The 13,996-nt window shown below is 34.7% G+C and overlaps 2 protein-coding genes across 2 annotated transcripts; one reads left to right on the forward strand and one right to left on the reverse strand.

The window, feature by feature from the left end:
- Positions 1–7,054: 7,054 nt before the first annotated feature.
- Positions 7,055–8,151, reverse strand: LOC148770597 (uncharacterized). Its single transcript, XM_088817932.1, has 2 exons — positions 8,125–8,151; positions 7,055–7,750 (listed from the first exon to the last, which is right to left on the reverse strand). Exons 1-2 carry the CDS (start codon positions 8,149–8,151, stop codon positions 7,055–7,057), a joined length of 723 nt encoding a protein of 240 aa, XP_088674058.1.
- A 2,646-nt stretch (positions 8,152–10,797) lies between these two features.
- Positions 10,798–11,701, forward strand: LOC105972177 (21 kDa protein). Its single transcript, XM_012997112.2, has one exon. It carries the CDS (start codon positions 10,844–10,846, stop codon positions 11,522–11,524), a length of 681 nt encoding a protein of 226 aa, XP_012852566.2. The 5' UTR covers positions 10,798–10,843; the 3' UTR covers positions 11,525–11,701.
- Positions 11,702–13,996: the final 2,295 nt, after the last annotated feature.

A 13,996-nucleotide genomic window follows, 5' to 3' on the forward strand; every position in this document is an offset into this window, starting at 1 on the left:
GAAGAATAGAAGAAATGAACGTGATATAAGTGGATGCAAATAATTAGGATTTAGGGTTATTGGTAGTTAAGGGTCTCACTAATTTAGAATGAACTTTGGAAGTAGGCAAAAGTCTTGAAAGTCAATTGGGTTTAGTTCAAAATATTTTCCATTTGAGGGGTATTGCATATTTTCCCTTTATTTATTTTGGGTCAATGTCAAAAAAGACCATGACAAGGGCACTTAATTAAAAAAGGAACATCCAATTTTTTTGTCTTTCAAATATTTTGAACTTATTCAAACTTATTTGCAAATAAGAAAAACCATTTTATATATACCAAAATTACCCCCAATTTATTAAAACTCGATTCAACTCCAATTTCATGATTTACACCCCAATTTAGCCCTTCACCAATTTACAAATTTTGACCCTAATTTTAATTTTGACCCCAATTTTGACTCGCCACCACCGGAGACCGCCGATCTCCAGCGTTGACTTTTTTTTTATTTAAAAAAAATATTTTACTTTATATTATTGTCTTGGCTGCTAAATTACTGTCTCCATCAGTTATTTAACTGCCGGAAACAATAATTTAACTGTTAATTGACCTGTTTTTTTCCTTCAAAAAATATTTTACGTAATATTATTGTCCTGACTGCTAAATTACTGTCTCCAGCAGTTACTTAACTGTCGGAGACAGTAATTTAACTGTTAATTAACTCTTTTTTTTTCTTAAAAAAAAAATTTAATTAATATTATTGTCTTTGCTGTTAAATTAATGACGGAATCTGGCCGGAAAAGAAAATTTCAGAAAAAAAAAATTATTTTATGACAAAAAAATATTTTTTCAAAAAATTATTAAAATGGAGGTTAATGTGGTATATTTGTTTAAATCCGGGATCAATGTGTAATATTAAGGAAGTTAGAGTATAAATCATGGAATTGATAAAAATAATATTATAGAGAATATTTTAGACTAAAGACATGGGGATGGGTTTATTTGAAAGACTATTTTTTTTGTGAATCAATGTGCATTTAATTGTCATGTCCCTTTTTGCCATTAACCTATTTATTTTCTGTAAATATTCTTGAAAAGAATAGGGGTTCTTAGCCCCAAAACCCCATACAAATGTCGTCCCCAACCTAAAATTCCTTGTTTGCACCAATGTTACTGGGGAAAATTAGCAAGAACCCCTCATCTAGGAAATGTAGTTAAGGAAAATCCCCCTCCCAAAGATAATTAGAGAAAACCCCTTTTTGTTGTTAGCTTTGATAATTAAAAAAGGTTATCTCCCAATTATACCCCTATTCCTTACCCTAAATTTTGACATATCATATTCCGTCTTTGTTATTTCTTTTGTTTTCCTTTTTTCTCTGCTCTCTGCTCTCTTCTCTCGTTCTTTCTTCTATCTCTCTTTTTTTTTCTTCTCGATCTGCTTCTTCTCTTCTTCATCAGAATTCGGCCCTCGCCGTTAAATACTGTTTCGACAAACGTTGGCCGACATATTGGGTGAAGAACTGCTGCAGATATCATAATTGGACACAATTTTTTTTCTCGTTCTGGATTGAACGAGAAGAAGCCTTCCCATTTGAAATATTTTGTGGCAGGTTTCCCAAGGGCGAACAACCATCCATCTCTCCAACCAATTCCAGCCCCATGTGTTTTTATCTAGTTCGAAACCAGCTAGTGTTACATGTTGCCTTGACCATGCCTCCCATTGCATTAGAGCAATTATAGATCAACTATGATTTTTGTCTATTTTATTGGTAAATAATAATCTTTTGCGACGGCATGGGTTGCAGATGTGTGGTGTGGCGGCGTTGTGGTGAAAATGGGGAGGCAGACCTAGGGTTTTTTGGCGGATCAGGCGGAGGACGGCGCGTGTAGAGAAATTCGCGCAGGCTGGAACCTTAATCGACTATGTACATATTCAATAGTCGATTAAGCTAATCAACTATGCTCTGGTAGTCGATTAAGGCTGATCGACTCCATTTTTTTTTTGATGTTTTGTTTATTGATTTCAATTGTATAAATCAATTATAATGTTTGTATATTATTTTTATTTTTTGTAAAATACGGCGGTCAACGCCGGAATCTGGCCGGAAAAAAAACATTTCAGAAAAAAAATTATTTTCTGAAAAAAAAAAAGTTTTGGGGGTTAATGTGATATATTTGTTTAAATCCGGGGTCAATGTGTAATATTAAGGAAGTTAGAGCATAATGGGTGGAATTGTTAAGAATTATATTATTGAGGGTATTTTAGACTAAAGACATGGGGATTGGCTTAATTGAGAGACTGTTTTTTTTGTGGACTAAAATGCATTTAAGTCCCATTTGATGGGCCTTTTTGCCATTTGCCCTATGAATTAAAAAAAATGGATTTATCAAAAAGTCAAAATTGAATGAGGGGTGTTTGTCATATAACCCCATTAAAAAAAACTTATTTGTTATTAAATTATAATGTTCCACCACTATTTCAGGTTCTATCAAACTATCACAATTACATATTTTCTAACATTTATTCTTTTAAGCAATCTAAAATTTTTAGTGATGATATGTTTTGAATAAACGACATTTTAATTTATGTTATTTTAAATAAACTGTACAAAAATATACACTTATTTCATTTATTTTCTGTAAATATTCTTGAAAAAATAGGGGGTCTTAGCCCCAAAACCCCCATACAAATATCGTCCCAAACCTAAAATTCCTTGTTTGCACCAATGTTATTACCAGTAATTGGTAACTTATTTTCACCCATACATAAAATCATACAAAAGAGCATGTTGACATTTCTGGAACTTTCGCTCCTTCCGCCCAATGCTTCAATAAATTAATTAGAAGACTCGCTTTGAAGTGATAAACTTTGTATTATAAACTCAGTCGTACAATTAAATTACTCTCAAGGAATGAGTAGAATTGACTATTCTCAAATTGTCTTTTATTTAATTAGTTATTTGGTTGATGTTTATCACTATCACTATTGCCTCACATTCCATACTTATCATCAGTTGCTCGCATTGTTATTGAAAAAAAAAAAATTGACTTTTTCATATCGAAAGGTACATAAAATAATTTTATTTTTCTCTTTTATTTATTCTATTTTATTCTCTGTACACTTGTACAGGACGAGGATGTACTCAATTTTTTTTTTCTTTTTAGAAATGGATTTATCGTACTTATGAAGGGCTATAAGATAATCTTAATCCACATGCTTATGGTAATCCATAATCTTAATCTACTGGACTTCTTTCAGTGGCACATTAGTAATTTATTTAAAATATATGATTTTGACAGAAATCTGACTTCGTTTGGAAGTGATGTTCTGGCTCATTTTTTGGGACAAAAAATATACACATGTTCTCACTAATTATATTAATTAATACACATATATATATATATATATATATATATATTGAAATGATTTGTGCAGGTCAAAATTAAACATTCAGGCACATTTTTTACCATTCTTCAAAAAACAAAAAGTAAAAAAACTTAAAAACTCTCTCAACCTTTCGATTTTCTTTCGCAAAGCCCGTGCAAATCGTCAACAGATCGGAGGTAATTTTTACGTTTTTACGATCCTCTTGTTATGTAGATTACGAATCCGGAAAAAAAACGAAAAAAATCGGACTTTGGCCTGCTCGTGTGAATTTACACGAGCGCATCCACTGTGCTCGTGTAAATCCACACGAGCAGGCCTTTTTATTATTTTTGTTTTTTTTTAATTGCTCGTGTAAAAACACACGAGCGGTTGCAAAGGGCTCGTGTGATTTCACACGAACGCTTTTCAAACGCTCGTGTGTTTTTACACGAGCAGATTATTTATTTTTTTTTTTTTTTTATTTTTTTTATTTTTTTTTATAAATTTTTTTTTGAATTATACTATGCTCGTGCAAAAACATGCGAGCATTTCAACAGTGCTCGTGTGAAATCAGACGAGCACTGTTGAAATGCTCGCATGTTTTTGCACGAGCACAACAATTTATTTTTTTATTTTTTATTTTTTTCATTTCATTATTTAAATGCTTTTTTTTTATTATATGAAATATTAATAAAGTGCTTATTTTCAATTGTAGATGGCAGGAGGAGGCCGGGGGAAAAGTCTTATGAGTCAAGTTGCCGGTAAAGGCAAGAGCTTAATGAAAGCCTTGAGCGGGAAGGGGAACAATCCGGAAGATCCGGATCGCATTGGAGACCGAGATGTCCTTGCTTCCGCCCGTAGAAGAAAGCAGTTAGCTCGAGAAGCAGCGTTCCAGCGGGAAGAAGAGAGACTGAGACGAGAAGCTGTTGCAGCTGGAGCCGGACCCTGTGGACCTACACGCAACCTCCAGCTAGCTCGTAGTACATTGCCACATGCCGACGACGATGATGACCACAACAACAATCCCGATAATATGGATACTGACGAGGAGACGGAGGAAGATGATGAGCCAGATGTATATCAGGGTCGTAGAGGTGGTCGTGCCTTACCCTTTCCGCAGCTGCCTGGTCCGGCGTACTTGGAGGGTCCGTGCGAGGGAGGGCCACAAAATTACGAGTTTATGCGATGGTTCAAGTCGCATATAGCGATGTACATTTGGGAAGGATATGTAAGTTTTCTGTCAACACGTGCTTTACATAATTGTTATATTATTCATTTTTTTTAGCTAACAATACATGCAATATTTTTCAGGAGCGCCGTGAAACTACACGGTGGGAGTCGAGGAGCAAAGCACTCGAGGACTACCGCGGCCCGCAGGATAACACGATGATTGCGAGGCTGGAGGCAACAGGTCTTTACCACTTACGAGACTGTTCTCTGAAGAGGATGAACAAGAACCTCATGCTAGCTTTCGTGGAGAGGTGGCAGCCGGAGACGAACAGTTTCCACATGCCATGGGGCGAGATGACGATCACGCTCCACGATGTCGCTTTCATCCTGGCGTTGCGGCTGGACGGACCGCCAGTTTCTGAAATTCGCCCGGTAGAAGAATGCTCACAGAGTCTTGCATCTCTATTGGGTGTCGGTCTGATGGACACCAATGAGATGTTTCGAAACAAGGGAATTGGTTGTGTTAAAGTGAGAGATCAGTTGACCCTTCCCTCCACCACAGACGAGAAGAAGATGAAGGGCTACTTGATGTTTCTGCTTGGGTCTGTTTTGTTTGTAGACAAAACAGCGTGTAACATGAAGCCGTGGTGGATCCATTTTACCAACGATCTCGATAATGTCGGCAAGTATTCGTGGGCTTCAGCATGCTTAGCAAACATGTACCGCCAATTGGGTATTGCCACCCGCGCTGGGATGAACAGTCTATGTGGATGTGTTATTCTCCTTCTAGTACGTGTACCTTTATTAGTAATTATTTATTTATTTAAACTTCTATGTAGGTAATATCAACAACGTTTCATTGGTTTTTATTTGCAGTGCTGGATCTTTGAGTATTTCACCTGCTTTCGACCACCTCTTTCCCGTTCATATGCCGATTTTGAGCCTCGATGCAGAAGGTGGGCCCATGGTGGAGGCAATAAAACCACGCTGCAGGAATACCGGAAAATACTCGACGCCATGACCGAAAGAGATGTGAGTAATAATTTTTCTAATTATGTCTATAGTAGAGTTACGGATTTCTCTAATTAGTTTAAAATATGCTTAGGTTTGTTGGACCCCGTATGGTACCGGTGCACATTACTTGCATCCTCGGAGCATGTATTACGGCACGATACAGTTCATGGATATAGTGGAGCCGTACATGCCCGACCGAGCGTTGCGGCAGTTTGGAAGAGTCCAGACTATCCCTTTCCCGATAATTGAATCGAACTTGCCACATAACCGCGGTTTGTTTGGCGCGGGATACAAAGTCACTTTCCACGCTCCTGGCGGCTTGTGGCAGAACGAGTACGCCAACTTCATTGACCTGTCGCAATACCGTGAAGCCTGGCCGCCGGAAACAGTTGCCGGGAGTCCGTGGGTTCAGCTTAGGTAACAGTTGCAACTATCCGGATTCTTTTCCAACTTTTCGTACTCTTTATCCAACAGGTCCAGTGCTTTGTGTGATATGTTACATACCAAAGCACCGAAGCACGACAGTGAAGTACTGTACATCCTGACTGTTCTACTGCTTTCGTTTTCCACCTTCAATTCATTAATTTGAAGGTCAACTTGCGCATGTAGTGCATTTTGAACTGTATCCATAGCTCCAGTCGATGTTTGGATCCAACGCTTCGATGCACGATGTGCACTCTCTACCCTGTTTTGAGAAAACACTCAAATAATGAATAAATGTAACATGTGTATAAAATATTGTACGTAACGAGTTTATAGTAAAATCAATTTATATACCTGTTAGTCGTCGTGTTACCGAAATGAACGATGTTGTTGGTCCAACACTTAACAAATCTCTCCTTATAAATCAACCACGTTTCATTGATGTAAGTTATCAACTTCGGATATTGCCCGTACAAACTAACTATCTCTCTATAGTTGCATTCGTATTCTTCCTCAGTCTCAGATTCGACTAACTTTGCCCACACCGTCCTACGGAATAGTACACCCAACTTGGTGTTACCCAAGAATTTTGACGCGTTTGCCTCAACGTTTCTGTTTATGTGATATAAACATAACATGTGATGCGAATGTGGAAACACGTTTGGCAATGCTTTCAGTAGGCCCAACTCACGATCTGTCAGTATCACTTCTGGTTCTATCCCGATTGGTAATATGTCTCGCAAACATCGCAATGTCCATGCATAAGTGTCCTCATCTTCACGTGACATAAAAGCAACGGCAATAGTGAAGTTCCTTCCCACGGGAGTAACCACAATGATCTCCAAAAGAGGCATTTCATATCTACATGAAGGTAATTATAATTTAGTCAACTCTTATATATATATATATATATATATATATATATATATATATATATATATATATATATATATATATATATATATATATATATATATATATATATATATATATATATATATATATATATATATATATATATATGTATATATATATATATAATATAATAAATGTAATTCACATTTAAATAATTATTACCTGTTAGTCTTGTACGTGCAATCCATCAGGAGTATGGAAATAACTGCAAAAGCTTTATTGAATTAGGGTGCGCAAACATAACGTCTTGCACTGCATCACCAGCTGGATTTGTTCGATGCCATTTGTTGTATCCACTCTCACTTAGTTCGTGCCACATATGTTGTATAACTGTTTTTCCTTTCATTTCCTCTCGTCTAATTCTCTGTGATTCATTGTACACATCTCTCAAGGCCGCAGCCGTATCCGGATTCATCTCTCTCAGATGATGCAAAATTTCCTTCGGCTTCACATGGCTCTTTTTCAGTATCTTTGTCACTTCTCGTTGCTCTTCACTCAGGCGACTTAGCGAACGTAGTCCTTGTGGATATTTATGAGGAAAATGAGTGTGATTGCCATCTTTGATGGTAAGGCGCCATAATCCATCACGACCCTCTTTACCCCATAGCGCAAAAGAGCATTTACACTTTATTGAACCGGACTTCCGGCTTGTTTTGACCTCTGCATTTTTTCCTCGACTCTTATAGGCTCTTTTACAAGTCAAATATTGTCGGCCCTCGTGGTAAGACTGTCGCCTAATCTCATGTCCTTGACTGATGGCCATATTCATCGCCCACTCTACTAGTGCATCTTTACTATCAAATGCAGTCGAAATTGTGAAAATTTCACTGTAATCATGTAGCTCGAATGTTTCAATATCTTCATCCGCATCTATGTATACTTCCTGTTTTTATATTAATGTAGTTAGCAAATTATAAAACTAAAGAATAAAACTCAAAAAAAATTAAAAATTAAAAAATTGTGTTGCTCGTGTGATTTCACACGAACAGAGACGTTCTACTCGTGTGATTTCACACGAGCATACCTTCTCTGTTCGTTTGAAATCACACGAGTGGGTTAAAAAAAAACAAAAAATTTGTTCATGTGCTCGTGTGAATTTACGCGAGCACTTGGCAAGTGCTCGCGTAAATTCACACGAGCACATGAATTAAAAAAAAAAAATTCATCTACTCGTGTGAATTTACACGAGCACTTGCCAAGTGCTCGCGTAAATTCACACGAGCATATAAGGTTGTGGGAAAAAAACGAAAAACTTACATTCGGGTCTAAGTTGTTTGGATCCATCGCAAAAATTGTTGAATATCTGAAGTTTTTCACTTTGAATGTTGAGTTTTATATTTTATAGGATTGGGTAGGAATAGTACAAAAGGTAAATAGTTATGGTAAAAAGGTAAAAAATCATGGTAAAAAAGTGCCTGAATGTTTAATTTGGCCTGCGTATATCATTACCCATATATATAATAGGGGTTTTTGTGCATAAGTCCCTAACTAAGCATCTTTATTATTCTAGGTATAAGGACTATATCTCTTTCACCAATAAGCCCATCCTTTTAATATTTATTTTCAATTTTGACCACAAAAATTCAATTTTGACTTTTTTTTTCAAAAACTTTTTTTTTTCAAATTTTTTTTGCCGCCGAATTCCAGGGTTAATTTTTCGATTTTTTTTTCTTTTCTTCCGGATTTTTTCGCCGGTTTCCGGCGTTGACTTTTTTTAGTGTTTTTTTTTCTTTTTTTTTTTTGTTTGTTTGTTTTTTTTTACGTTCGTCGCTAAACGTTGACCGTAATTGTGCTGTCACTGACAGTAAATTAACGTAATTATACTATCAATGATAGTTAATTAATGTAATTGTATTGTCGTTGACAATACATTTATGTAATTGTTCTGCCGTTGGCAGTAAATTAACGTAATATTATTATTTTTTTATTTTTTGTTATTTTTTTTAGTTTTTTACTTTTTTTTTTGATTTGTTGACAAGTCAACGTAATTATATTACTGTTGTTGACAGTAAAATAACTGTAAACACAATAATATTACCGTCGACAACATCAATATTATTATTTTTTTTGGTTTTTTGTTTTGATTGAGTTATCCACGGAGTAACGTAATAATATTACTGGCTATTATTGTAATATTACTGTAAACACAATAATATTACTGTGGTTGACGGTAATATTACTGTTGTTATAGTAATATTGCTGTCAAGCATATCAATAGTATTAATTTATTTGGATTGTTTTGTTTGTTTGAGTTATTCACGGAGTAACGTAATAATATTACTGTCTATTATTGTAATATTATTGTGGTTGACGGTAATATATTGTTGTTATATATTACTGTCACTCACAGTAATATTACTTCTTTTGGTTTTTTATTATGTTTACATTTGTTGAACGGTCAACATATTAATATTACTCTATTACACAATAATTAGTTTTGTTGTGTTAATATTACTGTGCTAGAGATTAATATAGCAATATTACTGTGTTAAACTGTAGTTTAGTTAATTTTATTGTGTTTAACAGTAATATATTCAATATTACTGTCAATCACAACAATATTGTTGTTTAAACGAAAAAAAAAAGTTACAGAAAGAAAGAAAAGAAAAAGAAAAAAAATATAAAATAAAATAAATATTTGAAAAAGTCAACGCCGAAGACCGGCGTTGACAGCCGGAGACCGGCGTTGACAGCCGGAGACCGGCGAAAAAATCCGGAAGGAAAAAAAATCGAAAAAAAATATTTAAAAAAAAATATTTGGGTCAAAATTAAATAATTTGTGAAATTTGGGGTCAAATTGAGGTTAGATTAAGTTAAGGATAAAATTGGAGCATATTATAGTATGAGGGGTTATTTTAGTCCTTTACAAAAATCTGGACCATGTATGGACTTATTAATAGAGAAGATTTTTATGTGAATCTCTTTGTGAATAAGTACCCATTGATGAGATTATTTGTAATGACCTCTATATAATAACGTGAAACTAAGCTACTAGGAAGCTTCACGCAACTAGTCTAATCAAATGTTTATCAAAGACCAATATCCAAACCGCTTCTAAAGAATCACTTTGAATATGATTTTATTAATTAAAAGTTTATGTTTTGTTACTATTAATAATTCATACATACAACCAACCCTCATTAGGAGAGTTGGTACCTAGCCTTTACCACTAGGGTAACGGTCTAGGGTTCGAGTCCCCCCCACCCCTATTTCCCCTTGTAATGGACTTGAATTTACTCAAAAAAAAAAAAAATAAAAAAAAAATAATTCATACATACACATGACATAATGACATGCATGTGTTACATATAACAAGATTAATTAATTAAAATTTTTATGGGTGTATTTTTAACAATAAAGATTTATCATTAGATGTTTATAAGCATGAGTATTTTCAAGGGAAATTAGATGTTACACTTGATTATTTACATCGTGTATTTTAACTGTGGATTTAATATATCAAATAATCATTCACTAAGCACACATATACATAAATGTCTGTGATTATGTGTAGATTTACGATTAAAATACACCTAATATAAATAACCAGATGTAGCATCTAATTATCCGTGTTTGCAACGCGCCCCTTATTTATTATGACTCTATTTTTTACTCCCTAGAAAATACTTCAAAATTATTTAACTTATTTATTCTTAAATATTTTCTAGTTTCCATGTATACAAATAGAAGGGTATAGAAAACTCAGGAAATTAGATGTTGCACCTTGTTATCTACATTAGATAGATTTGAGCTGTAGATCTAGACATAATCACACACACCTACATGTGTGATTAGTGAATAATTGTTTAATAAATCTACCGTTTAAATTCATCCGACGTAAATAATCAAGTGTAGCATAAAATTCCCAGCAAACTCTATATAAAGCTCCTCATAAGCCGATGCATAAACATTATACACTACTTAGCTCTGTCTTCACTCTTCACACTACACAAACACTTGTAAAAAATTAATCACAATGTTAAAACTCAGCAGCATATTAATCTTGCTCTCTCTCTTGTATTTTCATCACACGTTTTCCACAGCAACAAAACCTTCCTCTAACACCAATCATACAAACACAGCTAACGATGATGACGTCACCAATTTCATCAAAGCCGAATGCCGAGCCGCCACTCTCTACCCATCTCTCTGCATCCAGTGTCTCTCTACTTACACCTCCACCACAACCCCGCTGAGCAGCCATAAGCAGCTGGCTCAAGCCGCTCTGTCGGTCAGCTTATCCAGGGCTCGATCCGCGGCTACCTTCATCTCCAAGGCGGCTCGGATTAGGGGCTTGAAGCCGATGGAGTACCGAGCCGTGAAAGACTGCGTGGAAAACATGGCTAGCACGGTGGAACAGCTGAGCCGAGCAGTGAAGGAGCTCGGCGGCTGGAGTGGGACCCACCACCAGGTGGACTTCAACTGGCACGAAAGCAACGTCGAGTCGTGGGTTGGGGCGGCCCTCACTTTTCAGAACACGTGCCTCGATGGATTTTCGAGCACCGTGATTGGTGGAAGTGTTGAGGTTGCTGTGAGGGTGAGGGTAATTGATTGTGCACAAGTCACCAGCAATGCTCTGGCGTTGGTCCATCGATATGCAGCCAAGCATAAATTAGTTAGTACTACTTCATCACAGAGTACTGTCAACACGCCTTAGGCGCGCACACATCCACGTGTGTGCGTGTGTGTTTGTGTATGTTGTCTTTTATGCGTTTTGTTCAATTTTGTATAAAAAAAAAGTGTCGGCGTACTTTGTTGTAACTTGTAAATGACGAATGTAAATTATTTACTTGACTTTGTGTTGAGGCAAAATGTATGTATTCTTTGTTTTCAATATATTAATTATCCAAGTGTTACTCCATACTTTGTAATTGTTTCAACAAATTAAATCATAAATTTTTAACAATATTATTATTAGTATTTGATTGGTTTTGTTATTGGATCCATCTCAAGATTGGGATAAGAACAAAATTTACATGTCAAATAGCTAGTAACCCAAAATCAATATTTAATTAATGAAAGACATATAAATATAGTAAGTATACTACTAATAAGATGCCTCGACTTTGTGGTCAAGCACAGGTCAATGTTCCCCCACATTTTGCGGCTTATTTCCCCAATTTAATTAATAAATTAATAATATTTATTGTGGCAAAAATACCCTTAGTTCAACTAAATTAAATCCCCAAAAAATCTCTCTAACAAAACAAATCCCCAAACACATCTCTTCGAAATATTAACTAAATTAATTCATAAAAAATATACAATTGATTTTACAAACTCATACTCTAAATACGCCACCGCCATTGCCCCACCGCCTATGATTCCGGGACTTGCGACGCCTATGAATTCGTGAACTACAAATAGCAATTTTATATTATTTAATTGTAAACAACAAAATACCTATGATTTCGCCAATTACAAACATCAAACTGAAAAAAAAAAGTTTCGGAATTTGCATTATTGAATTGCAAATAAAAAATTACCTATGACTTCGCTAAATGCAAACAACAACCTGAAGAAAAATAAATCAGCAAAACTTGAATTATTGAATTGCAAGCAATAAACTACCTATGGCTTCGCCAAATGCAAACAACAAACTGGAAAAAAAAATCAGCATCACTAAAAAAATCAACAACAAAATTGTTTATGGAACACCTTGCAAACAGCAAAAACATTAAACAAAGTGTATGTAAAATGTAACTTAAGACATACCTTGCAAATTGTAAACCAGAGGAATCGAATATCGACGCCAAACACAATTCTTCAAACAACAAACGAAATTAAACCAACTGCAAATGGAAATTGCTAACAACAAACGATGGGAGGTTCTACATAGGGAAGACACAATGTGAATTTTGGCTAGGATTTTGGATTTCTGAACTTTTTTTTTTTAGGGAATATTTGTTGTCCTCTTTAATTCTTTCACCAAGAAATCATCTCATAATCTAAAAAGATCGTTGTTTTTTCCTTCTCTATAATATTTCTTTATTAAAAAAAAGAAAAAGAAAAAAATAAATAAAGAGAGAAGCAGAGAGAGAGATGCGTGAGAATTGAGATGCAAAAAGAGAGAGAGAGATGAGGAATTAAATATAGGGGGAGACTAACGTGAGATTGGAGAGAGATGATATATAAGATTTGTTTTTCTATTAATTGAGGGTATTTATGTCTATATATCAGTGCTCTAAAAATCGGCCGAGGTGGCCGATTAATCGGTCTCCGAGGCGGAGGCGGTCCAAAACCTTTACGATTTTAGTGTAAATGTTTGAAAAATTGGTTTTTTGCCTGTGAGGCGGTTTTAGGTGGTCTGAGGCGGTCCGAGGCGGTTTGAGGCGGTCAAACATTTAAGGCGGGTCAAACTCGGTGGCAAAAATCGGTTAAAAATCGGTTTTTTTTTTCTTTTTTTTTTTTCTTTTTATGATTCAAAATAAAAGTTGGATTTTAATAAAAGAAAATATGATTTTATGCCTTATATTGTTTATGTTAATTGTTATTGTTAAAGAACTAATGATCTATGCCAAGAATGTTCAAGAATAAATGTAAATTCAAAAAAAATTGTTTTTTTATTTATATTTTATAAGGATATTTATGTAGTATGATGTAGTATGATCTTGTGATTATTAAACTTTTATAATGTTATTAGGATATATACATGATGGAGATATAACTATGTTTAAATATCTTTTTATATATGTTTAGAGTATTTATAAATAATATTTAGAAATATATTATATTAAATTTAAAAAACCGTTATTTCCGATTTATCACCGATTAATCACCGCCGCACTGATTAATCGTGAGTCGGTGCCTGACCGACTCGGACCCGATTACCGTTTTTTACAACCTTGCTATATACTAATTATTTTAATTTATTTATATTAATTTATTAGGTCAAATGACCTATGTCTATATTCATCTAACAACTAGTTCCAAAATAAGGGGTGTCTAGCAAATTTCCCCAATTTAATTCCTAACAACTTGTCGTTTTCAAGTTTGTTTATCTTTTGTTTTATTTTTTGTTTTTGGATAAGGAACATTAGAAACTTCAAATTAGTTCAAACAATTATATAGATGGATTGATTAAACTAATCATTTTCGTTGATCCATTTTATTAGAGCTTGCATATAGA

Source organism: Erythranthe guttata, chromosome 5, assembly GCF_056151865.1.
Source record: "Erythranthe guttata isolate IM_541 chromosome 5, IM_541, whole genome shotgun sequence".
NCBI lineage: Eukaryota > Viridiplantae > Streptophyta > Magnoliopsida > Lamiales > Phrymaceae > Erythranthe > Erythranthe guttata.